At 42.8% G+C, this 27460-nt stretch overlaps 1 protein-coding gene across 1 annotated transcript in view; it reads right to left on the reverse strand.

Annotated features, from left to right (window-relative positions):
• Positions 1 to 837: 837 nt before the first annotated feature.
• The window catches only part of ASPM (assembly factor for spindle microtubules), a 65437-nt gene continuing 38814 nt past the window's right edge, over positions 838 to 27460 (reverse strand). The window contains exons 14-29 of the mRNA XM_090048577.1: positions 24961 to 25165; positions 24687 to 24832; positions 24466 to 24594; positions 23602 to 23796; positions 16546 to 21171; positions 15228 to 15377; positions 13600 to 13766; positions 11375 to 11534; positions 9878 to 10087; positions 8066 to 8215; positions 6801 to 6992; positions 6206 to 6398; positions 4607 to 4761; positions 2769 to 2945; positions 1285 to 1457; positions 838 to 1202 (exon numbers count right to left, since the gene is read on the reverse strand). Of these exons, the coding sequence (XP_089904703.1) occupies positions 1097 to 1202; positions 1285 to 1457; positions 2769 to 2945; positions 4607 to 4761; positions 6206 to 6398; positions 6801 to 6992; positions 8066 to 8215; positions 9878 to 10087; positions 11375 to 11534; positions 13600 to 13766; positions 15228 to 15377; positions 16546 to 21171; positions 23602 to 23796; positions 24466 to 24594; positions 24687 to 24832; positions 24961 to 25165 (7134 nt within the window). The 3' untranslated portion in view covers positions 838 to 1096. The remainder of the gene's footprint in view (positions 1203 to 1284; positions 1458 to 2768; positions 2946 to 4606; positions 4762 to 6205; positions 6399 to 6800; positions 6993 to 8065; positions 8216 to 9877; positions 10088 to 11374; positions 11535 to 13599; positions 13767 to 15227; positions 15378 to 16545; positions 21172 to 23601; positions 23797 to 24465; positions 24595 to 24686; positions 24833 to 24960; positions 25166 to 27460) is intronic.

The following is a 27460-nucleotide window of genomic DNA, read 5'->3' on the forward strand; positions in this document are numbered from 1 at the left end:
TATTTCTGTCTGGCTTCTAGGGCCCTCTGAGGGCAGAAACTGCCTAGAGAAAGGAGCAGGCACACCTTAGTGCCCTGTGACACCTGCATATCCAGGGGTCAAAAAAACCACTGGGAAAAAAAACAAACAAAAACAAACACACAGGCAGCATGTGCCACTCAAAAGTGGAACTGGGCTGCCTGGAGCCACACTGTGGCTGCTGGCCAGGCTCTGCGTGGCAGAAATCGTTGCTGCTGCAGCCCCAAGGCCCCAGCCTAGTGCTGGCCCCAGCCTTCCCTACCCCACCCAGGGTAACTCGCCATGTGCCAAAGCACATGTTGCACAGGTATTCCCCAGGAACAAGTAGCAGCAGTACAAGGTGTGCCACCGCTATTTGTCCCTGGGGAACCAAACATCCATGTTAGTCTGGACGCGGCCTTTTTGTTGAATAGGAAGCGTCCTCATTTGTCAGTAAATGAAGGTCCAGTAAGGGTTTAAATGGAAATGCATGGATCTCTACTTTCAAAGTTTATCTTCACAACATCAGAGTATACCACTAGCTTCATTCTACAAAAGGCTAAGAGTTAGTGATTTTCTCAGGATCACATAGCATGTCTCTGGGAGAACAGCAATTAACCTTCTGCCTTTCAAAGTCCCAGCTAGTGCTTTAACCACCCGATAATTCTTACTCCCATCTCTGTCATCTCAACTAGGGGAGGCTAGCACAACTTGGTCCATACTGGCAAAGGTTAACCATTATGAACTGCATGGCATACGGGCTGTGTTGCCTTTTGTAAAATGGTAGTTTCTTAGTTGATTTATTTTAAAAACAACAAAATAATACCCAAAGGCTTAAAAAGCAGTTTAGGATTTTATTGTACAACTGCTTCAGGCACTAGTACAAAACATCATTAAAAATAACTGTACATGATATAATATTTTTACAAAACATTAATAGGATGCCATTTTGAAGCTTGCATTGTTAAGAGGTAACTTTTGGATAACAATCTTTCCAAAAGCATCTAGTTGTCTTGACTACACAAGACAAATATATGTGTATCCACACACGAGCATATTTCATACGTGCACACATGTGAATTTTCATGTTATTTATATTTTAATTGTAGGGAACACCAAGTGTATCCATCACCATTCGAATAGCCTGAAGAGGCTCCACAATTTCTCGCATGTTATCTTTCCTCAGAACCCAGTCCGGTTTAATCCTACGGGAAAAAATGGCTTAAAATCAGAAAGGTACACCCTTTTCAAAAGAAAACAGCAGACGTATTTTAAAATAATTCTTACCTCGAAACTACTTTTGTTCGTACTGGAGTTACAGGAACAAAGTAATTCCCATGTACAGATGCAGCGGTCTTGTGTTTAGAAAGTGTTCTTTCTGCCTCCATTTTGTGTTTACGAGCTGTAATTTTATACAGGCTCTGAATGCGAACAACAGCTCTAGGTTTGCTTTGAATTTCCTAAGAAAGGGAAATGAAACACTATCAATATGCAAACAATTAGTAAAAATTAATGCATACAAGAAAAAACAAACTTTCCTCAATGCAGTCTGTTTTCCTAAAGTACACAGCACCATTTCCCACAAACGCAATGAAATATACTAATAAGCATGAGAGAATCTCAGTCAGCATTTAAACAATCTTCCTGGTCATGCACATTTGGGAGGTCTATAAGTGGTGTTTAGCCAGATATTTGCAAATATCCAATTATATATGTTTTAGGACTTCAAAACTAATTGCAGCTACATGAGTAAATATGCTCAAATAGACAAGACCCATGTAACCACCAACAACTGTAACACTCAAGAAACATAGAACTGATCTGAACAGATTTACACAATAGGATGGATAACCAGTTGGTGGATATTTATAGTGCAGAGCCTGGTCTACACTAAACACTCTTGTATGTTGTTACTACCAGAAGCTGCACGGATGAAATTAATTTCAGAATTACTGTACTTACTCAAATCCAAAACAACTTCAAATTTAGGACAACTCCCTCAATAATCAGCATGAAAAGCAGATGTGTGAAGTGAGGGCCCCATCCTGCTGCTTGTCTCCCATCACACATCCCTGTGCAGCCCATTGGCCATTCCCTGCCCCACACCCAGCTTCTGCTCTGCTCTGGATTGGGGCAATCAGCAGAAGCAGCCGCCCAGCCTAGCCCAACCAAGCAGCAGCGGTGGCTGCTTGCAGCTTGGCTGGGTCAGGGCTGGAGGAACTGGAGCCAGAACACCTTCCCCTCCCACTATGTTTACTATGGGGGTGGGGCGGGGGGGAGTCCAAAAAGGGAGAAACGGGACACTTCTTGGATTTGAGTAAATACTGTAGATTGTTTCTACAGACAATGGTATAGGGCAACATGTTTCAAAATTGTACTGCCAGCAGCATTTGAGAACACCAAGCAAGAAGCCTCCTTCTCCTGCAGTGGGCAGCAGTAGCACAGAAATATTTTAAAAAGTTTCACCAAGAAAAAAGTATGAGTGATTTATCAGCCAGATTATAATGTAAACTCTGGATAATAATCAACTTTTTCAAACAGTCAAATCTCAGAACACACAGACCTTGAGCAGATGAAGGCATGTGCAATACAACAAGGTGAAGCACTCACCATTTTCAATATCGGAGCCAAAAGTTTAATAATCAACAGGACTCAGTTCCAAGCAATTACAACAGCCGTTGATAACTATAGATACCTATGCAAATATGTCAAACATCTGAAAGAGAGGCAAAACTGTACAAAATTGCTAATCAAAAAGTATGACGACTTACTGAAGCTCTCCTTGAGTCCTTTAAAAGAATGGCAAACAAACAACAGGTCTTTGTGAAAATGCTTCCACCTTTCTCTGAAATTTTATCGCCAGCCTTCCCTCTGTACCTCTGCAGCAGGTCCAGGAGTGTATCTATAGAACTTTCCACTTCATAAACTGCTTGGGTTGTTTTTTCATACTTAAAAAACCGAAAAAAACCCCCATTATAGTAGCAGATCTTCAAAAAGCCATTTCAAACTACAAGATAAGACTATTCTCAAATCTGACCAATTCTGTGATACACATTTTAACAAGTTAAGTGTGCTAAATTGCAGATTTCATTTAAGACAGCCTGGAAGCAGAACAACCAATGTCCACATTTTGCCATCTTTATTTTTAGCCTGTTTGTCTAACTGAGGTTCTCCTCTCCAAAATCTTTTGGAAACAAATGTTTCATACCTTCTATGTAAGCCTGTAACATTATATTAAAACTCAGCTCACCAATTAAAATACCATTTTCTAATCAAACTGATATTTTTAAGTTATATACAAAACACATTCTTTGGATAATATTTTTGAACTGCACACTATACATTCCAGTCATTTCAGTATATCAGTTTATTAGGGCTGTGCGAAGCTTCAGTCCCCGATTCAATTTGGTGGAGATCGGCACCCAAATCTCCAACTCTGAATCAAATCAGAAGACCCTTGAATCTCTCCAAATTGAATCAGAACCCTCTGAATCATTTCGGATAAATTCAGAAAGATTTGGAGTTTCAGACAGGCAGCTTTAAATGTTTTTTCTACATACCTGCAGGTTGCAGGGGCTCTTGAAGTGCTGTGATGCTGGGGCGCATGGAGTGTTCCACAGAAGAATGGGGGGCTTCCCAGTGTACTCAGCAGCAGACCCAGAAGTGGACCAGAAGCACTACCAGTCCACTTCTGGGTCCACTAGGGAGTGTGCTGGGGGAGCCCCCAGCCTTGGCAACTGGTGCCTCCTAGGCCTGGGAGGGGCACCTGGGGTCCCCCTCCCATGGCTGACTGCCCAGCTGAGGAGGCGCAAGGAGCCCCGCCCAGCACGCTCCCCAGCAGATGTGGAAGTGGACTGGAAGTACTTCCTGTCCACTTCTGGATTCACCACCAAGCACATGGGCCCTCCCGCACTCCTGTGGGACACTCCAGGCACCCCAGCATCGCAGCGATCATGAGCCATGCTGGTACCTTGAGATATGTAGAAAAAACTTTTAAAGCTGTGTCTATGGCCCGAATTATTCAGCCGAATCAAAATCAGGGACAGTGATCCGAATCAACCAATCAAATCACTGTCCCTGATTCAGGCCGAATCTGAATCAAATAGGGCCCACTTCACACTCCCCTACAATCCATCTACAACACAATGTTCTGTTGTTTTACTTTAAAAAAAAAAAATAAAAAAAAAAAATTGTACAATTGCTCTTCTAAGCAGGTATAGATTTGAAAAAAAAAAAACCATCCTAATGCCAGCCTTCTGGACTGTTGCATAATTCTAACCAATACATTAAAGTTCCAGTGCTCAAAACCTTTCCAGCCCCGATTTGTAAATCCTATACAAAATAATCAATTCAGGGAAAATTCCAAATATGCAATGCCCATATTCAAAAGTTACAGTTAAAAACCTTGAGCCAATGACTGAAAATAACTTGTCCTTTTACAATATAATAATTATGTTAAAGAAAATATTTTAACCATTTGGTTCATATCAGGAAGTGAGGAGTATTTTTTGCAAGACAAGTTGATTAATTTTAACCAACAAAATTTAAAAGCATGAGTATATTAAAATTATCCCAACTTTTGAACCCAAGAAAGAAAATTCAGGAATACCTTTGAAACATTAAGCAGGACTTGAATTGAATATTTGATTACATCCATACAGGGGACACTACGGTTGCAACTTCGTATCAGTGTAAAAATGGTGAAGATTGCTCCACTCTGAGCCATGTCTTCACAACAGCGTGGAGATAGCCTGGTAACAACCTCTAAAAAATAAGAGCATTTAATTAGGAAAGCTAATCAATTTATTTTCAAGCACTATCATTTTCCTTATTAAATTTGGTAAATATACTAGAACAAAAATATCTACTAATTTTCAGAATTTCTAAATTAATAATATGAACATTCCATCAAGATAAGATGAAGTAGAGTACATGATAAATTTTCATTTAACTTGATACAAATGAAAAAAACCTGTTTTTATACACTAAATATCCTGTACTGCTGGGAGCATGAAAACCATGAAATCAGAAAAAATGGTAATGGCTACTGTCACTAAGTAGGCATTTAAAGTAGTTTGTTATCAGAGCCCTACCTTCATTCAGAAATAAATGGTTTCATTCAGATTTGTATTTTCTAAATCAGGGGTCAGCAATGTTTTGGCCAGAATACCAAAAACACTCCAACCTCCACCCATGCCTTGATTTGGCATGCCACAAGCAGGGGAGCCACAAGCAGGGGATCCTCCTGGCTGGAGGCAGCTGCATGCATGCCTCTGAGCAGACACTTGGGTGGAGCCAGGGTTGCACTCCCCTGACCCCTTCCCCATGATATGCTGCCAGGTGCACATGGTCCCACCCCTCCCACCCAAAGGCCAGAGCCCAGAGCTGCTTTTTGCAGTCTGCCTGCCACCTACTCCAGCTGCCCAGAGCACAGGCAGGATGTGGCAAGCAGCACAGAGGCTGCAAAAAGCTGCACCCAGCTCCACAGCCCTGGCTCCATGGGGGTGGCGCCTGCATACACACCTTTCAGGCACATGGCTAGGATGGGACCTGGGGCAGTGTAACCCTGGCCCATCCCCTGCCATCCGCCCCAAGTTGCACATACAGCTGCCACTGTTACGGAGCTCCACACAATAGTTTGCAGCCTCCCGGCTACCTGCCACATCCAGCCCAAGCTGTAGGCAGCTGCAGCAGATGGTAGGCAAGCTGCAAACAGCTGCGCCAGGCTCTGCAGCCCCAGCACCAGTTCGGTGGGCAGACAGTGGAGAAGGGGCCAGGGCTGAGCTGCCCCAAGTCACTCCCTGGCTCTGCACAGCTGACACAACTCTGGAGCCAGTGCCAGGGCTGAGGAGCCCCATGCTGCTGTCTGCAGCCTCCTGGCCTGAGCTCTGCAGCCACAGAGGCTGGGGTGCTTGTAGCAGGGCTTGGAGCCTCCTGGAATCCTGCTGGGAGCAACCCAGGCTCCATGGTCTGTGGCAGCTGCCCAAATCCTGGGCTGGCTGTGGTATGCCAAGGAAAGCGGGCTCACATATCATGCTCTGTCACACGTGCTGGGGGTTGCCAATCCCTATTCCAAGTCATTCCCTTTTACAATTTGTATTGGAAGCTTAACTAATACATCTTGCTTTCCCCTTCTTTCTGAGCAATTCAGGACTGCAGAGGCATCTCCAGACTGCTCAGTTTTTAATTATAAAAAGGAACTACTCACCTAGATGCTTCAGTGCTGCTAGAATATAAGAAATATGTTTATATTGTAGAAGATATTCAATGGCAATTGCAGTTCTGTTACAGAGTTTATTTTCTTCTCTGCTGTTTTTATTGGCTATTTCCAAACTATGTCGTAGAGCTTTAGTTTTTGCTGTGTCATGACTCTTCCTCCAAGAATGTCCCCTCCACAGTGCCTGAGAGAAAACATGACAGGAAGCTTTCATAAATGGGTAGAATAATTAAGAATGGCAATATCATCAAATTTCCAGTAGTATCTCAAAACAAAAATTTACACAAGCATAATCTAGCATCATAATTACAGTTTTAGATTTGCAAGTATTCAATCATCACATTTAGTATTTATTCCTCAAAACACTAGATTCTGATTTAAAAATAACAAAACTAACAGAAACAGGTCTCCACTATAATTGAAAACTTTTTGGTTCCCCCAAGCTAGTGTTCCTCTAAAGTTAACCTGTACTTAAAACAAAAAAACACCTCTGGGTGTTCATACAACAAAAACAGAAAGGCTTCTCCAGTTACTAAAATAAGAGCAGACATGAAAGTCTGTGATTCTCTTACAAAAATGGATCTACCTGAAACTTCATTATTCCATTGTTCAGCTTTCTTCTGTGCCGGTAGAACAGGAACCTTCGTACAGCTCGTTGTATTATGGTTGCAGCCTCATTCCTATGATTAAGCCAGGCTCGAACCTTTTGTTGTATTGTAACAATTTTCTGACGATCTTGTAAAAATTGTTTTTGCTGCAGTTTTGCTCGAAACCAACTCTGTAAAGAAACAGGTAAATTCTTTTTAAAAAAAAGAAGTTTAAGCTTCTTCTCTATCCCTTTCCCACACACCTGTCAAACCATCCAAGACTGACAGATAAAGAACCAGGAACTGAACACTAACTTTAAATAGAATTGGTGGGAGGAGGAAGAACTAGTGGCAGGCCCAGTGCTGCACACACTCCCCCCTGCTTTCTTCTACAGTTTATTTTCTCCATGGAAAGGGTGTTCTACTCTTTTTTCCCCCCAGCATTGTGCCACAGGGTGTGGGGGAGCAGTAGGAAGAAGGTTACTGCATGCTGCATCTGGGCATTAAAAAGAATTATGTTCACAGTTGCTTCTACTAAGTGATAGATACATCAATGAGACCATAACTGACTCCTATCTGGTAATGCTGCAAAGAAAGGGAGGTTGCTATAGAAGTTTTCCACTGGAAGTTATTTTGGTACCCTTATTTCAGACCCCTCCTTTAATTTAGCTGTTTCTTGCCAGTTTTGTGGTCTGGAAGTGATTTTTTCTATATGGTCCAACTGGCGAACTGCCACATAGCTGCTCGCCTTCAAACCAGCATGTTGGGAGTCAAGCTTTGGTGGTTTAAATTACCAAGGCTGCAATCTGAGCAGTTTTCAGTCTTATTAGTAGTTTATAAAATGTAGTTTCACTGACCCTGGATTCTAGTGGGATGACAGGGAGAGGAAGGGGAAGATATAATTCTGCTTTGAGCAACTTGTAATTTTCCTCTCCCCTTAGCTCTCCTACTTCTAGGCTGAAGGAGAGGTGAAAACTTGGAGTCTAGTCAAACAGGCAAGCCTACAGGAATGGAGTATAGCTTTCAAAACTGGGATTGGATGTGTGGTAGGTATATGGGACCACTGAGAATGAACAACAGTGCTGAATAGTGTGAAATTGTTATTTAAATAAATACCTGGCTGAAATAAAGTTGTGGCCTCCATAATTTAACTTTCATCGTTTTTCATCCACATATTCCAATACTAATACAACTAATGGACCTAAGACTAACTGGTAAGAAAACTACTAGTATGAAACTACCCCTGCTTCCCAATATGGCTAACCTGTATGCATATGACAGAAGAGATCTGCATTTGTGCATGTTTTAACACAAGGTAGCTTCTGTATGATCTCTGAATTTTAATAGCAGAGAGATGATGATATGTAGCAGCTGTAAAATAAAGCAGCCTCTTCTTTTGTTTCTCATCTAAAATCTAGAGAAAAATAAAATCAGGGAAAAGCATTACAATTCAGCTATATCATTTTTACCTGCTAGTACTAGCTGTAAACTGTCATTTCTAAAACCAGTGCTTTTACTGAAACCAGAATTAGCAAAATAACTTAGTCCTGAATAAACTTTATAGCCAGTACAGGTTTCCCTTCAGGTATGTGGTTGATCCATTCCAAGAAAATGGTGCATAAATCAAATTTGCATAAAGCAAACCCAGTTTACAGTGGAACAGATAGATGACAGTGAGAGAGATGGAGTGAAGCTGGGGCTAGGGAAGGGGTGGGGAGAGGAGCATGGCACAGGACAACAGCTACAAGCAGGTGGTGTCTCCTGGGGCTGCGCAGGCGTGGCACCAGGCTTTCTGGCATCTGGGGTGGGCAGCAGCCCCACTTATCCTACTGCTCTGCTTTTCCCCACTTACCCCAGCCCCTGCTGCAGTGGCCCTGGGAGTGGCCGATGCCAGCTGCCTGCAGCCTCTGGGCTGCACCATGCCCCAAACCCCAGAAGCTCCGATTCCCCTGGGACACCGTGCCCCGAACCTCCCGGGGTGGCGCGGCGCAGCACAGCGCAGCACACCAGCTGCAAGCAAGCAGCATCTGCTGCTCCCAGGGCTGCAGCAGGGATGAGCAGCAGCCTGCAGCGAAATGAGAGCAGGCTGGGGCCGGCAGCAGCACTGGGCTCTTCCTGGCACTTGGCAGTGGCCCTGCGAGGGCAGGTTGGGGGGAGCTATGGCAAATTTTGGAGTGGCAGCAGCCCCCCTCCCATTGCTGCAGCTCATCCCAAGTGCCGGGAAGAGCCCATTGCTGCTGCCAGTTCTAACCCGCTTTTGTCCTGCTGCAGGCTGCCACCCGCCCTGGCTGCAGCCCCGGGAGCAGCAGATGCCACCTGCTTGAAGCCGCTGGGCTGGGCTGGGCTGGGCTGGGCTGTGCTGTGCCGGGGGTTCAGGGCACGGTGTCCTGGGGGAAGTGGAGCCCCAAGGGGTTCAGGACATGGGGCAGCCAGCAGTTACAGGCAGCTGCTGTCAGCTGCTCCTGGGGCTGCTGCAGCAGAGGCTGGGGTGAGTGGAGAGAACCAGAGCCCTGGAGAATTCGGGGTGCAGCGCAGCTCTGGCTGCAAGCCGCTGGCATTGGCCACTCCCAGAGCAGCTGAAGCAGGGGCTGTGGTGATTGGGGCCCGGACCCATGGCCCTTCCACCTCTGCTTACCTCTCTCCTCTGTTCATGGCCCTTTCCCCTCCCCTCACTTACTTACTTGTTTGAGGGAGCGGGGAGCACAGCTATGCCAATCGCATAAGAGCACATTTACCTCACATATAACACATTTTGGGTATAAAAACAAACAGTCTCTATAACAGTAAATTTGCATAAATAGAACCTGCATAAAGTTGAGAGAAATCTGTATTAAGTAATATTACCAGATGTCCCCCTCATGCAATGACATTTCCCAGTTCTATCTTGCATATGCCTCCTGTAAAATCAGCACATGGGACAGTTTCACCTAGCCATGATGGTGCTGCCACAGCACCCTTGAAAGGGTCTTGCAACATCCTGGTTGAGAATCACTGGCTTACATCTCTTGTTCTTCCCATACACAGATAGTACTAATATTGACCCGGTAAAGTTAAATGACTTAAAAAACATGCTTACCTTTTTCCTTACCAACCAGCCACGAATGTATGCTTGCAGTTTAACTATAGTTGCTCTAGTTCTGTGGTATTTTATACATTCAAGTCTTCCGTCCCACCTAGCTCGCACATGTTTTTGGATGACCAAAGCAGCAACTCTCTGTTGGATAAATTTCTGCCGTTCTTTAAAGCCTCTATATGCTGCCTGAATCAAACATGCAGCTTGCTGCTTCTAAGTGGGAAGAAAAATGTTAAGTAAGTTGCTTGTCTTGTCAAAGTAAGCACTTTGCTTATTTCATTTATCATAATTCTTATCCATTGGGAAGGGAGGTAAACAGCTACAGACTTTAACACAAAATAGAGGGTATGGAAAAACAACCAAATTAAAGCAAAGTAACTACCATTAAATAAAACTGGGTTAATACAGTGAAAACCAAAGCAGAATTTAGCCTTCATACAGGGTAATTGCATGCACACAAACAGTTACTGTGAATCAGCTCTTTTGTGACAAGCCCCTGCTCCCTGTTAACTCATTTTAATCTGGTAGTTTGCACTCCCCTCTAGAACCAGTTCAGCAAGTGAAAGATCAGCATTTGTTTATAGCAGTATATACTTTTTACAACTTAGTGGATTTTTTTTGGAAAAGAACCTACAAATTGTAGCAGGTGAATTTATTTTTAGCAACAATGCTATGAGTGTGATAAGCCATTTTCCAACAGATAAATCTGGCATCTTTTATTAGTCCAACTAGACTCATTAGAGTTGCTCTAATAAAAGATATCAGATTTACCCAAAGAACATTGTCTGCCTATGTCCTTAGACCAACACAACTACAACCTATACCACCCCTTATAAGCCATTTTCATATTTAACCTTATCATTATAGATGAGGTCAATCAATATTTGGCAGTCTGTGTGACTGCAATTTGATAGCTCCCAATGCAAACTAAAAGTAGGAGCCTATAGTCTTCCAGTTTGACAAGATTCTCAATTCTCCCCGTTCAGTGCAACCTTAGTCCAACAAGCTTTATTATTCTTCTCTCTTCCTCCTTTAATATTTTTGAGGAAAACTTTTCTTATTTTCTTAAGTAATAAAATATTTAGGTAAGGTACACAGTGATAGTTTCAAGGAAAAAGTACTATACGTTTGCTTAAACTGGTGCCTCAATCTCTACAATTAGGCCTGTACCTAAAATTTTGCTGATTTAGACTCACATTTTCACCTTTTCGTTTTTGTTTAAGTGCTCCTGCTTTTAATTTTAAAATATTTTAATTTAGTTCCTTGGTTACAAGTACCTAGCCTAAACTTGGATCCAATTAGGAAGGAGTTTCTTTAGGAAAAAGATAACTGGGGCAGAAGTGGCCAATGTGTAGAAGACAATGAACAAGCTCATCTTTCTACAAAAAGTTCTAACATTACTGGCTCATTAGCAGTTAATTACATCAAATTTACTATAACAGTTTTCCATGATATACTGATTGAACGTCATCTATGACTTAGTGAAGATTAAAAATATACCTTTGCTATGAGTTTCCTAGTGCTGTATCTTCGATAAGCCAACTGAATCTTAACTGCAGCTTCCTTAACTGCTAGGAACTGCTGCAGAGTTGCTCTTGCAGAAAGGATTGCCCTCCATCTCCTTTGAATGACAACTGCCGAGACTTTCATCTTCAGAAACCTAATGAAAATGTACATCAGATTTTTCAGGAAAAATTTATATTTTAAAAATTTTACTTTTTATTGGTATTAACTCCCTGTGGTGCCTGTATTCATTCTATGATAAATGACACCAAAGACAAACCTTCAAACCCATAAAATGTGAGGGCTGTGCGTGTAAGCATGTACATGTGCACATAACTATAAATGAAAAATCCCTGTAAACTACTGGCCCTACCCAGGCAGAAAAATAGGGCTCAAAGGAAATACGACAGCAATAGAGCAAGGCAAAAAAATATCTTTTAAAAATTATGACCCCCCCCAAATAAACTTAAATTTGTTCATTTCAGCATTTTAAAACTTAAAAACTAACTGTTGAGGATAATGTATTATAGTAACCCTAGATTTCACATATGAAGATAGAAGTAACTGTCCTCTCAATGTAAACAAAAGGTTTGTTCCAAACCAAGGAGGTAGACTAAAGAACTGCAAGCACCTATGTGAGTAATTTTAAACATGCGAGTAGTCCCATGGGAGTCAACACGCATGCCAGACGGGCATGGCTATGCGAAAAAGTTACTGTAAGAAAAGGCAGGAAGGATGTGGATTCACAGTGTGTTACATATTCCACAGAAACCATCTTGTATGCACTTTTACTGCCTGTAACTGTGGATTAGCTTACTCCACAGTGCAACTGGGTAGATAATGTAACAGGGAGCCAGAGGCTCCTGTTACTTCAAGGAGAGCACAGTAGATCAGGCTTCCTGTGGGAGAAGACAGCAGGGCAAAGGACAGTCACTAAAAAGCAAGCAGACCAAAAACAAGGATAGGAGCTACCAGTGGGGAGCAACTATCCTGGAACTATCTGCAGTGCAATAAGCAGCCAAGGAACAGATGCTCAGACAGCAAAGCAGTAAAGGCCGCAAGTAGCTGGGTTAGGCTACAGCTGGCCATTAAACAAAATGTTGGTGCTGTGTTTAAGTTTAACCAGAAGACAAAGTTGTGGCTGTAGAGGAGAAGAGAGGCCACTGGTGGGGCACTCCCTGATAGCAGCCTAGCCTGTGGTTAGGGACCTACAGGGCTGAGGGTTGAAGCCTATGTGGTAAAGCCAGGGCCTCAGAGGGGTTGCAGCCAAGCCAGGGCTGGGGGCCCAGATAGAGAGGCAGAGGCCAAGAGGGCTAAAGCCTGGTGGAGGAGCTTAGAGAGGCTAAAGCCAGAACAAGACCAAGAGCCCACAGACAGGCTAAGGGTGAGAGGGCCAAGGGCCTGGTGGGATGACAGCTAGGCAGGGTCAGAGAATCCAGAAAAACTAATCCAGATAGGGTCTGAGGCCCAGAGAAATAAGCTGAGCCTTGCCAGGACCAAGAGTCTGGTGAACTGGCAGAAAAAAAAAAAAAAAAACAGGGCTGGAGAAATGAATCTAGAGTGACACCCATTCCCAGGTCTTGCAGTTATGGGGGCAGCAAAAGGCAATGATTACTACTCATACTATGACTTATGCTCCGAGGCACAGATGGGGCTAGAAGAGTCACAGTTTAGTGCCTGAGGAGCTGAACTGGTGTCAGCTGGGCACAAAGGTTGTGATGAGGTGATCTGAGGCTCACTCGAATTCCCCAGGGGCACCCTTCCTAAGGGCTATAGTATTCATCAAGGCATGGCAAGGAAGGCAGGAAAGGGAGGGTAACCCAAGTAGTTCACTGAGTGAAACATCACATGTTGGCCCACGCTTTCACACTGCAAGATAACGGGCAATGTGCTCTCCCTGTACAGCTGAAGAGCATGGACAGCTCCAGGCTGCCTGTGCTCTCCTGCCATAAAGTAACCAGACATCTGCTGCTAAACAGCAGCACAAATTGATTCCTGCTTTGTCACAGCCACAATTTGCAGCACAACCAATCTGTGGCACAACACAACGTCTGCTTGGCCTTTGTGTCATCATAAAATATTTTATAGCAGCAAAGGCAGCACCTGTTTCCCCACCCTAGAAGTCCACAGATGTCTCAAATTATGAAGCTATAAAAATCAACATAAGTAACAAAAAAATTTAGTAACGAAAAGAAATATGCTATGTGGCAATAATATATTACCAGGTTCTTTGCTGTCGGGTTTTGCGGTACCTCTGAATAACACCAGCAGCTTTTACCACAGCAGCAAATTCTTTTCGTGCTCTGTATCCTCGAAAGCAGGCTTGAATCATTCGTGCAGATCTCGTCTTTGCAGCCAACTGCCTGGCTTGAAAACCTCTATATAAAGCCTACAAAAAGGGTGAACAAATATGCAATCAGTTTTGTGTTTAATGGGAAAACATTAAGGAAAAAAACACCACATGCTTCTGCCCAAATGCCTCTCAAGCTTATTCTTGTAACAAGCCAGGCATGTTAGATATGTAAAAGGGACCCAGGGGCTCCTGCTAGTTTAAGGGTTGATGCAGCTGGCTATGTGGGGGGTAGCTGCTAGGAAGCAGACCAACTACTAGAGAGCTAGCTGTCAGAAAGCAGACCTCCACACAGCACAGAGAACTACAAGCAGCTCAGCAAAGCCACCACAGATAAGGGTAGGCCAACCATCAGGCCTAAACAGAAGCCCCTGTGGGTGCCTGGAGAGCCACCTGACAAAAAGGGATGGGACTATGGGGCACTCAGGCCAGTGCCTGAGAACAGGGTGTCAGTCTGGCTTTGCAGGCAACATGGAGAGGATCTCCTAAGCAGGATGGATGCAGAAAAAAAGATTGACCAGCACCCAGGCTGTTCCCACAATACCGACATATAGTTAAGGGGGACTTGCAGCCTGGGAGGAAATTGCTGACCCATTGTAGGGAGCGTTTTTGTTATACAGCCTCTGGGCTGGCATTTGTATCCGATTAAGAAACAGAGGAACAAATGGTGGCTGGAGGATATAAGGCCACACAGGTGCCTGGGAGGTGCTTCAGATTTTCAGCCTTATTAGGGGAAGGCTCCAGCTGAAAGGGCCAGGCAAGCAAAGTAAGATGGGCCAAGAGCCAGACAAAACTAAGACTCAGAAGCCAGGCCAGAGGAAGTGGGCCTAGGCTGACAGTCTATAGCAAAGAGTAACCAGTGAACTAAGGCCAAGGGGACTGAAGCCCATACAAGCTGGTGCACAAATCTAGAATAACATCTGAGGCATGGGTGTGGCTGTAGGGGCAGAAGACAGCCATGAATAACCCTTAAGGCAACTTGTGCCCTAGGGCACAGATGGGGCTAGAAAGGCCCCGCTTAGAGCTTATGGGGCAGGACTGGGATCAGCTGGGACCAGAAGGGATCCACTCAGCGAAAAATAGACAAGGGCTCTCTCTGGGACCCTAAAGAAGCCTCCCTTCTTTTTACAATAAAATAACTCCATCAAGGCATGGCAAGAAAGAAAGAGGGAGGATACCCAAGGAGCCAAAGGGGGATTCATATGGGCACCAGCGGGTGTCATGGCAACCCCTGAGGCCCAATCCTATTGGACATAACAGTAAAAATGGAACGAGGATAGGGATGGGTAAGGAAGGTTGGGCAGGAAGTCTCTTGACAGTTTCTTTACTTCATGCATTTGGGAGCCTTGTGGGGGGACAATTTCTCCTTGTATATAGAGTCAATTTATGAAAGCCTTTCATACATTAATAGTTAAGTTAGCACCACACCACTGACGCAGGTCTTTGTAACAAATTATTCTGAATTAGTGAAAAAAGATGTTGTGATATCCCTGGAAATACCTGAAGCCTAAGTGCAGCTGCTTTTATTTGAAGATACTTTTGTCGCTCCATATTTCTAAGGCAGTGGGCTCTGTAGTGCTGTTGTATCAACACAGCTGAAGACTTATACTGAAGATACTGTCGTCTTTGACTAAATCCACGATAAAAAGCCTTAAGAGAAATGCAGTCTTAGTATATTTCATACTGTAATGTGGTCTTCTTTTGTTCTTACCATACTTTAAAGTAAGAGACAGCCCTCATCTACTTCATTTTTCAGAAGCAGATAGCTAATAATTTTTTAAAATCTGTGAATCTGAAATGTGTGATCTCAAACCTGATTATATTTCTCCTTCAGAACAGAAATGTTCACCACCTGCCAAGGCAGACTTGCATTTCATTAAGATAGAACAAGGATAGAATAGCAGACACAGTCTAAAATTGCAGTACAGTAGTTCACCAATAAACAGAGCAGAGGAAAGGATACCTGTATTCTTATCTCCCACTAAAATACCTAGCAATTTATGAGAAGCTCTAGACCCTCCCACCATTCTCCTTTTTTAAAGACAGTAGGGAAGAAGAGCAATCTTTACATCACTGTCTCAGAAGTCTAATATAGAACGAGCGTTCCCTGGAACAAAATGTCAGAAGGGGACTAAGGAACGTCATGTGCATCTCTTTACACAAAAAAATATACATATGGGACAGAGTGAAAAATAAAAACAAGGAAGAAAATATACAAAGTAATTCAGAGGGTCAGTCATTGCAAACTCATATTAAGTACTGAACTTGCCACAACAGTCTGTGGAACCAATGGGAGTGTTCAGTTACTTTTACTGTATGCTATTATCTTCTGTTTGTAAAACGTCTTACAACAATAGTAAAAATCAGTGAAGTATTACACATGCCTCCCTCACTGATAAAAATCTCAGAAAGAAGAGATAAAGCCCATGATATTCTGATCCACCAGCAAAGGAAAGAAAATAAGTGAAATTTGAACATTTTCCCCTTCCTTGGGAATCCATCTAAATTTATGAAGCGCACGCTCTCTCTCTGAATTTCAGCTAGCCCCACTCTAACTTGCAATTCAACCTGATGGCAAAGTGAGGCTTCTATTCCCACATCCCTCTTCGGGAAAACCCAGTGTCTGGGTGGCAGGGGAGGCAATCAGGGGGAAATTAGGCTCAATCATTTACTCACCCTAGTTCTATAAGAAAGACATTTAAAGAGCACAGAAAGGGGCAACAAAATAGTACCCTTTTCTCTCTTTGCTCTGTTTCTTCTAAATTACTGGTCTAGAGACTGTTAAAAGCAATCTATAGAACCTAAACTATACACATACCTGAATTCTTATTGTGCTTTGTTTAATTTTCTGAAATCTTCTCCATTCGCTGAATCCCCTGATTCTAGTCTGTATTACAATAATGCTCTTCTGGGTGTGTAAGTAGGCCTCTCTTTGACGTTTCATAGCCAAATGAGATCGGTAGTGATTCTGTAATACAAGTGCTGCTTTTCTGTACATAGCATACTGTAATTTGACTTTCTGCATGAAGTAGTATGTTTGTAACATAACAACTGCTGCTCTGAGCTTAACAAATTTTCTACGATGCACAGCCATGCGAAGAAAAGACTGAATCTTTCTTGCAGCCCGTATTCGCATTGCCAGTTTTCTTGCTACCATACCACGATAAGCAGATTGAATAGTTATGATGGCTTGCCTTTGGACACAGTACTCAGCTTTCAGTAAGCGAGCCATCTGACATGCTCTATACCACCTCTGGATCACGACTGTTGAGCCCTGGATTGCCTTAAACCAAGCCCTTGTTTGGTGGCATCGGAAAGCAGACTGAATTACTACCGCTGCCACCCTCTTCTTAAGGAAGCGTTTCCTTTCTATGTACATCTGTAAAACTGACTGGATACGCTGTGCAGCTAGGATGTTTTTAGCCAACAGCCTAGCTTTTCGAGCACGAAAAGCAGACTGAAGGCAAAGGGCAGCTTGTTTTATTTTTGTATAGTTCTTTACTTCAACTTCTCTTGCCCTCTTGGCTCTGAATCTTTGTTGTATAACTCCAACTGCCCAACATACGTGTTTATAATAGTTATGCTGTCTGTGCATACGATAAAAAGATTGTATTACAGTGGCCGAGGCATGCATAATCTTCAGTTTTTGTCGATCTTTCACACCTCTGTAGGCAGCCTGAATGACCACAGCCGATTTCTGCATTGTCAGATACTTCTTTCTTTGAATTTTTCCTTCAACGTAGGATCTATAATAGTTTTGTATAATGACAGCCGAAATTCTCATGTTTTGATATGCAATTCTAACCCTATACATTCTAAATGCTGACTGGATGGTCTTGGCAGCCAAATGCATGTACCGAATATTTTTCCGTACTTGAAACCCCCTGTACAGAGACTGTATACAAATTACTGCTCTTCGAAGAGAAAGGTATTCCCCAGTTTCCCTCCTTGCCCAAAGCAAGGCTCTGTATCTTCTCTGAAGGACAACAGCAGCTGCTTTAAGGGAAAGATATTTTTGCCGTTCTCTATGCATTTTAAAACCCCTCTGAAAAACTACAGCAGCTTGGTGCATTTTTTTATGTTCTCTTACTGCTCTCATATTTCGAAAAGTTTTTTGAATGCAAGTAGCTGCTTTCTTCATTAAGGAATACCTTTGTACAGCAGCTTCTCTCAATTTATTGGCTCTGTATCTCTTCTGTATTACTTTGGTTGCCCACTTCACTTTCTTGTAGTAAGAATGCTGCTTGTACATTTGATAGTTTCTTTGTATAATGGTTGCAGCATTAAGTTTTTTCTTTAGCAGCATTCTTGTTTTCATTCCCCTATACGCAGCCTGAAGAACTATGACAGAACTATACTGTTTTAAGTACATTTCTCTCACGCATTTTCCCTCCCTGTAAGCTCGGTAATGTTGTTGTATAATTCTTGAAGCATGCCTGACAGCATGGTAGAAAATATAGGTTTTATGCATTCTTATTACTGCTTGGATAACTGTAGCAGCCCTATGCATCTGCTGAATGTTCTTCCTTACCACAAAGCCTCTATAAGCAGACTGTATGGTAATGACTGCTTTACGGAGATGAAGAAATTCTTGATGCTGTTGCTTTGCAAGTACTGTTGCTCTGTATTTTCTCTGAACCATAAGAGCAGCTGCTCTAAGAGAAATATAATGTTTTCTTTGTTGGAAGGATTTAACTCTTCCTTGAATAAGGACTGCAGATATACGCATAGTTCTTAAATGTCTTCTTGTTTTCATTCCACGGAATGCAGCCTGGATACAGAGTACAGACTTCTTGATCATCTTGTATGCGTGTGCTTGGGCATCTCGCTCTTTTCGAGCACGATACAGTTGCTGAATTTGTCTAGTGACCAACGATAACTTTACAAAGTTGCGTTGTTGCCTGTACATTCGATAATACGATTGTATGACTGTTGCACACTGATGCATAATTCTTAACTCTTGTCGAACTTTCATACCTCTATAAGCAGCCTGAAGGATAAGCGTCGATTCACGTAGTTCCAAATACTTTCTACGTTCCATTCTGCCTTGACAATATGCTCTATATCGTTTTTTAATTAAAACTGCTGCCAGTTTCATTGCATGATATCTCATGTTCATGCGGTGCATCTTAAACATTGCTTGAATAGAAATAGCTGCCTGATGCATTTGGTGAATTTGTCTTCTTACTTTTACACCTCTGTACACAGCCTGCATTTTAATAACCACTTTCTTTAAAGTCAAATATTCTTGCCTTTGATATTTAGTTTCAATAACTGTACAATACCATCTCTGAACCACAATAGTTGCAGCCCTAAGAGCTTCATATTTCTTTCTGACCATGTAAGATCTGTAGGTTGCCTGTACAATAGTTGCAGCTTTGTTGAGTTCCTTTAATCGTTTCCTCGCTCTCATTCCACGGTAAGCAGCCTGCAAGACTAATACAGCTGCTTTTGTTTTTAGGTAAAGCATACGTTGCTCTTTCTTCATACAGTGAGATCTGTAGTGTCTTTGAATCATTACAGCAGCTTCTCTCCAAGTTTTCAACTTTGATCGATTCACATGCATTCTGTAATAGGACTGAATGATTACTGCACATTGGTGCTGCTTTTGAATGTGTTCTCTCACCATTCTTCCCCTCCAAATTGCCTGAAGACGCACTACACAATGTCGTAGTTCAACATATTCTTGATGTTGTTTTCTACCTACAACCCTGGCTCTATAATGGTGCTGCATAGTTAGCGCAGCATTGGTTATGAGCCTGAATCTTTTCTGGACCCTGAACTTTCTAAAGGCAGATTGTATTTTAACTGCAGCAGCATGTTGCCTTATGAACTTTTTTCTTACTTTCCAGCCACGAAAAGCTGCTTGAAGAGAAAGCACAGCTGTTCTTGTTCTTAAGAAGTTAGATCTTTCTTTGGAACCAGTTTTATAGGCTTTGTACCACCTCTGAATTATAACAGAGGCCTGAACCATGGCATGGTATTTCATTCTTGCAGCATGAGTTCTAAAAGCTGTCTGGATTTTAACAGCAGCAGTATACTGAAGTTTATGCATTTTGCGCACTCTGTAACCTCTGTAAGAAGCTTGCAAGCAAACAGCTGCTGCTTTGATTTTCAAGAACTTCTGCCTCTGACAGACTCTCTCTTGGTGTGCACGATAATGATTTTGAATGATAACAGTAGCCTTATGCAACCTTAAATAGCGCTGCTTAACCCTTTTCATTCTGTAGTAAGCCTGGAGCATAGTTGCAGCCTCCTTCCATCTTTGGATTTGTTTCCTGATCAGATATCCTCGTGCTGCAGCTTGAATTTGGACACAAGCTTGTTTCAATTTTCTATATTCTTCCTGAAGCTGAAGGACATGCTTTTGTGAACGGTATCTTCGCTGAACATAGAGGGTTGCCTCCTTTACGGAACAATAGTGTTTACGTGCTTGCATCATCCTTACAAAAGCCTGGATCTTCACAGCGGCATCTTTTAAACATTTAAATTTCTTTCGGGCAACATAAGCACGGTAACTTGACTGAATTTTCACCACTGATCTCAACATGCGAGCCTCTCTCCTTGCTTGCATTCCTCTGTAGGCAGACTGCAGCACAAGGACAGCAAGATGTATTTTCCAGAAATGAGAGCAAGCTCTTTTAAAAGCAACATATGCTCTGCAATGAATCTGAATCACAGAGACAGCATTTTTAATCCTTTTGTATCTTTTTAGCTGTTGGTATTTTCTCACATGTGACTGCAACAGAACAACACATTGCTTCACATGTAAAAATCTAAGTCTCTCTCGTCTCATTTTCCACAATGACTGAATAACACAAGCTGCTTTTATTTGCTTATATAACAGACGAGCTTTCATACCTCTAAAAGCAGCCTGGAGAACTATAATTGCTGCACGTCTTTGCAAATATTTTCCTCTTTCAGTTGTTCCCAACCTACAAGCTCTGTAATATTTCTGAATTGTTTGTATTTTTGCCCTCCTTTCTTCATACAAGTATTTAGCATGGTGACATCTGAACCAGGCTTGAATCTTGATGGCACTTTTTCTAACATGCAAATAGTGCTTTCTAGCTACATTCATCCTATACCAAGACTGTACGACAACAGCAGCTCTCCCTCTTTTAGCCAATTTTGAGGCTTGCCATTTTCGGAAATAAGTCTGCAGTACTAGTGTAGCTTTAACTTTCTGTTGAATTTTGAGTTTTCTCCATCTTCTAAATGCAGACTGAATAATCAGTGTAGAACACTTCAAAGTTTTGTATTTTTGCTGAAATTTTTTTGCCAACAAGAAAGCACGCCGTCTTCTCTGAATTGTGATGGTAGCATGAAGGAGTCGTTTATATGCAGCAGCAGCTATCAACATCCTTATTCTAGCTTGCACAAGAATAGCATGGTATCTGAGCTGTAGATACCTTTTCCTAGCGGAATAGCTCCTCCAGTAAGCCTGGAAGAAAGAAATGGGGTTACTCCACACATTTAACTGCAGTTACACAAATATGAAAAATTAACTAGCATTTGGGGTACAGTTTGTAAGTTACTTTGACTATTAAAAACACTTCACATCTATTAGTGTTAAACCTCAGCTTGCGGACTATACATCTGAGAGATCTCACTTATTCATTTTGTGCTCTGCCTTCCAGATCAATGGTTAGGCCTCCCATCAACATCAGAAGTGCAAAGCACATTTAAAATGGTTTGCTTTTCTTTCTTCTTTTTTTGTTAAGATACAGTATCTATGGCAAAAAAGGGCAACTAAGATACCTTGCAATCTGTTCAGCAAGGTTAACACTCGAACTGACCAAAAAGGCTTCTTACAAAAGAAGAAAAAAGAAATTAAGTAGCATCTAGGATGAAGTGTACACATTTTATTTTGCTATGTATTCATAAATTCTGAATGCAAAGTAATTTTCAGGGTCTCTCAAGTTTACCTAGTCTAGTACAGGGGTGCTCAACCTCCAGCCTATGGGGCTATTCCATGGGTTGAGAAATTTGGCAGCAGAGAAAGAGTAGAGGTTAATACTACCACCCTCCCTGCTACCAAAATCCCAGGCCCCACATGGCAGGTCAGAGCCAGGTCACAACCATGCCCTGGCATGGCCAAATCAGGGCTGGGCTACACCCCTTTTCCCCATACCCAGCCAGGTTGGAGTCAAGCCATGCCCATGCCTCTCATGGGGATAGACTGGGGTTGGGTCATGCCCCCTTCCCCCAGGCCAGGCAGGCTGGGGCCAGGGTAAGGCTTCTTTCCCCATGCAGCTACATGGTAGGCCCCAGTCCATGACCTGGGTGCTAGATTGGGTCCACCAGCAAGATCCAGAACACAGAAGGACTGGTCACTGCCTATCCGGCCCTGCAGACAAAAAGGTTGAGCACCACTGGTCTAGTACACTAATTGCTCTTTAAGTTCCTCGCTGAGTTAATTATTTCCTGTCTCCACCAAACCCAACTGTCCCATTACAGTAGAACATGCATAGGAAAAAAATGCATTTTTAGGGTCCTCAACACTATTTTGTAGCTGAAGCATCAGCAAACTAACAGTAGGTGATCACTCCCACATGAACAAATTTTAGGAAGTGGTATTTTATGCCTTCTGGTGCATCAGTGGAAACAGACAAAACAGCAGTAACAGCTATGAAGAAAGGGTAATAGAAAAGGAAAACTTGCTAGACTAAGACAGAGTTGGAAGTAGTTGCATCTATTGCAACTGAAAAAAGAAAAAAAAAGTTAATCAACATTTGTAGACTTTTCTGATATCAACTGCTGTAGGCAAAACATAAGACTCTGACCATGGATTTTTCCTTTGCCTTTTGTGACAACAAAATCTTGAATTGATGCTGCCAATGCAGAAAGAATAAGGGAGAGACTGGCATGCGCAGAACAGCTCCTGAATGGAAAATTCCGCAGCATGCCCAGCATGTGCCCCCTGGCCAACCTCAGGAGCTGTCAGTCAGCACTGACCTACTTAGGCAGCCTTGCACATGCTCAGTTCTCTGAGAGCATGATGTTGTTGTACTAGAAAATTCTAACAGCAAAGCAGCCTGATTGGCTACAGGGCTGCTATAAATAGAGTACAAGCCCCCACTGGGGTGTGGGTTGGTCTGGAGTTGGTGGTTGTTTTGGGTGTTGTTGGTGTGAGAGTTAGAGAGACCATGCTCTATCTGCAAGCAGAGGCTGCTTTCAGCAGGGAATGTGAGGCAGAGAGAGAGTTTGGGATTTGATCCCCTGGTTCTCTTCTCAACCTCATACAGCGACTTGTCTCCTCGATTCATTTTCTCGTACCGATTCCTTTGGTTACTGAACTGTTTTGGCTTCGACTTCGATCTCGGATCATCTTTACTGCTTCGTCTTCCACTTACCTGGCTCCCGACCTCGGCTTCTATCTTCGACCACCTGTTTGACCCGTCGGACTGGCGTCACAACTTTGTTCCTCATCTCAACGTGTTACAGTTTTGTTCTGTTGTTCATTTACCTTTACACAAGCTGTTGACCAGCCCTGGGACTTAAGAAGTGGGCAGCCGCCCCTAGCCCTACAGGGTTAAATAGCAAGGGCTCACTCCAGAACCCTGTGGGCCAACAGATCCCTTCTGTTGTTTGTTTTCGTTCCTGTTTATTCAAAACTGTAACCAAAGAAAGAGTTGTGCCTCTGCTTCAAAGCGTGAGTAAATAAACCCATCTTATTTTGAAACCATATGCTTCCGTGCCTCTCAGACTTCGCCGCCGCTAATCCCACCTGTTCATGTTCCAATCGCCACCCCGGCCCACCGTAACCTTGGGGCCCGATTCTTTTGGTTTTACCCCAACACCTTTCTATAAAGGAAGAGCTTCTTTTAAAGTGGTCTCATTGCTATGTAAACCTAGATAATTTAAAACAAACCTGGATGACTACAGCCGATTCACTTTTAATTTTTTCCAGTCTTGTATGTTTTAGTTGCAAGATTCTCCTCTCTGCTAAAAGTCTTCTCCAGTGTTTCTGAATGAAAACTGCAGCCGTAACTTCTTTCTGTACACGTCGCCGAGAGAGAAAATTTATCACAGCTCTCTGAATAATCCGAGCAGCTTTGTCCTTTTCCTAGAAATTTTAGTAAAAATTAAAGACTGTGCTCTTCAACATATGCAAAATAAATTGCAATTTTATATTACTGGGGAGGGGAGGGAAGTAGGCATCTCAATATGAAAACTGAAATATTTACCTGAATACTAAACTTTCCATCAAAATACATTTTCAGCTTTTAAACAACTTAGTTTCAAGAAGAACCTCACAACAATGTTACTTTAAGTTATTTTTTGGATTTTTTTCCCCAAGTGTGACAGTAGTTTGCCAGTGGCTTAAACTTTACCTTTGATCAGATCTAGTGATAACTTTTCTTATCAGCATTCTTTCAAAATTTGAAGTAAAAATAATGGGGTTATTGATACACTTAACTAAAGTAACTTCTACTTTGATTAGAAAATAGCTTTATCCCATTGGAGTCTTTTCCCTGTCAGTTTTAAAAATAATCCTGGCAGCGAACTAGATACCAAATTAGCTACCTATAATTACTGGGTAGTTAAAAGGAAAGATTTCTAGTTTTTTAATAAAGCAAGTTCTCCATGCTTCATTGTAACATACCCTCTCATGAAAAAGTATTACTCTCAATACCACATAATCATGGCCTCCAAGACTATGCATTTGTCTTAATTTAGCATTTCTACCTGCACCACTAAAAAAAGTAAGTGCTACTCACACAAAAGAAAATACCTGAAAAAGTTTTAGCTCTACTTTCAATCTACGTTTCCTCCAAGCTGACTGAATCAGCCTAGCAGCTCGGGTCTCTTTCCGAAGATCAAGAAGCCGTGAGCAAAGAAATGACAGGTAGGTAATAACAACCTAGGGAAATAGCAAATAAAGCACAGTAAGTGAGGATTTTAGAGAAAAACATGAGTTCATGAACCAATATCAACAATAAAAACATATCTAACCTTCTCATCAGGAATTGTATTAGACATATCTGAATGATGAATCATTGCTGGTATTCCACCCAGGTCAGAAACTGCAGCATTTATCAACTGGAAGTTGCTCTTCTCATTGTCCAAAAGTTCCTTATAGAGGACTGAGGTAGTTATAGCTTTATAAAACACAGACAAAAATACAATCTTGTTTTGTGAAAGTAAAGTTCAGTGCAAAAGAATAAGTAAATTCAGTACAAAAAGGAATCTTAAATATGATGCTTTAAAGAGAATAAAAAAAACTCACTTTGGTCAAATGTTCCATCCAAAACATTTAGAGATGTATCAGATTCAGATGAGGAGTTGAGCACCACAGTACCATTTTTTGTACACTCTACTGTTTGAGTAGTACGTTGGCACACAGCTTCTAAAGGCACATAATATGGATGATAGTAATGAATCAAATAACACAACACTCGTCCATCTGAGAAAGATACCGTGAAGTTTTCCACCTGGTTAAAAAAAATAAAATACAGTTCTTCTGAAATTTGGCACTCATTAGCTGATACAAGTTGAAAACACATTCTATTTCACTTGGTCAGAAACATAATTATTCTTATAACACAAAGTAAAACCTTACAGGATGCAAACTGTCTGAAAACAATACTCATTTACTTGACGCTTGCCTGGTTCTCCATTTTTAGAATCCAAAAATGTAGCGGGATGTCTCCTGAAGTACAGTGCACCTCACAGAAAAGCAAACATTGAAAAAATTGAAGTTTGAAGGATCTTTTATAACTAGGGTGTACCAAACGTATCTTTAATGGCCATACTGGCCAATTAAGATCCAATTGCCAATATGCAGCCCAGCAGCTTGAAGAGTAGCGGCCAGCCAGTAAGTCGGGGGGGGGGGCAGAGCGATACAAGTAGAAGCCTCCACGGTGTGAGAGGCAGACGCAGGCACTGCCCACCCAGGATGGGGCATAAAACAGCTGCAAGCAGCTTGTTTGGGGGGGGGGGGGGGTGTTAGGGTTAGGATCTCCCGTCGCTGCAAACATCACCAGGGGAGGCATAGGGGCATGTGTCCCTGGATTTGATTGCAGGGTGAGGATGGGCTGTGTGCTTTGGGCCAGGGGCTGCACCAGTCTCTTCCCACCACTGCACACACCCCCATGGAGGCACAAGGGCATGTACCCTCCAGATTTGTGCGCAGGGCAAGGGTGAGCTGCATGCTTGGGGCCTCTTTCTGGTGGGGAGGAGGAGGGAGCTAGGCTAGGGCAGGGGGCTATGGGGTGGGCTACAGCCACCTCAAACTTTGACATAGCCCCTCCGTAGGACTCTTCTTCCAGCACCGCCCCCCCCGCAGCCTCGGCCCAGCCTCCCTGCCAGAAAGAGGCCACCGCAGCCCCCAAGGCCTGAGCATGCAGCATGCCCTCACCCAGCGCACAAATCCAGGAAGAACATGCTGCCGTATCTTCCTGAGGGTGCGCGCAGCGGCAAAAGCTCCCCTACCCCAAACACTCGCCAGATGAGCCGCCATGGCTCTGTCCCACCCTGTGGCCCTCCTGAGCAGTGCCTGCCCCTGCCCTGCCCTGCTCCCTCCCCCTCACCATGGGGCCTCAACCTCCTCCTGCCCTTTCACCCCCACAGACTTAGTAGCCAGATGCTGCTCTCCAAGCTGCCAGGCTGCATTCCTGGCTACATGCATGCTGTGGCTGTGCACATGCACACAGCATTTATCAGTGAAATTATTGGCCACATCAGCCAAAAAGCTGATTGCCAATAATGTCAATTTTCCTTTTATAGGTGCCGATATAACATGAACCAATTTATCAGTGCACCTCTATTTATAACCTTTCTAAAAGTTACTGATATTCATGCAAGTCTAAAAACATGCTAAAATAGATAAGTATTTTCTTGCATGTGCAATTTAACAATGTGTATATACAGGAAACAAAGCTGATTTTAAACATGCGACCAAGTGGGTTTACGTGCTGGTAACAGAGTAGCCAGAGCAGTAGAGCTTTGTGTTGGTTGGTCACCCAAATATTTATCCAGCTTCTCAGGTGGGTCTAGGTCTTGCAGTTCTACTGTACGTGTACAAAACCCAAGCAAACTAGTTCAGAATTGCTTCAGTAAGTCTATTGGATCTGCAGGTCACACTTTTGACCATGCAATGCTCATATCCGAATGCCAACCAATTACTATTGATAGGTTTGGAAGGCAAAGAGAGATAAATATTAGGAAAGAATGCAGAGTATGTAGATTCTTTGCGTGGCATCATCTTGGTTCCTTGATTTTTATTCACAGAAAATAAAGAACCATTATTTGAAAGACTGCAACAAAAAGGCATGGAAGCATAAGAGTCTGTTTTCTTATAGGTTGGCTGATCTCCTATACAGGGCTTTAAACTAGGTTTGTTGGGGAACGGGGATGTTGAGGACAGAGCGAGGCCAGGAACGATGAACCAAGAGCCAGGTACTAGAACAGTCCAGGTAAGTACCAAGGGCCCCACTAAGCATCAGGTTGGGGAAGTATTAAGGGCACCCACTGCGGGGCTTAGATGTCTCTATACTAATGCTAGGAGCGTGAGGAACAAGCATGAAGAACTTGCATCCCTGCCTGCAAACAAAGAATTTGACCTGGTTGGGCTAACAGAAACCTGTTGGGACCCTACCCACGACTGGCAGTGAGGGCTACAAGCTGTATACACAGAATAGAGTGAGGTAAAAAGGGAGGGGAGGGCAGTGCAATCTATGTTAAGGAGCAATATACATCTTCTGTAGTTAAGTTGGGCCAAGAAGGGC

This window comes from Crocodylus siamensis, chromosome 5 (assembly GCF_052110815.1).
Source record: "Crocodylus siamensis isolate JL-2025a chromosome 5, ASM5211081v1, whole genome shotgun sequence".
Taxonomy (NCBI): Eukaryota; Metazoa; Chordata; order Crocodylia; family Crocodylidae; genus Crocodylus; species Crocodylus siamensis.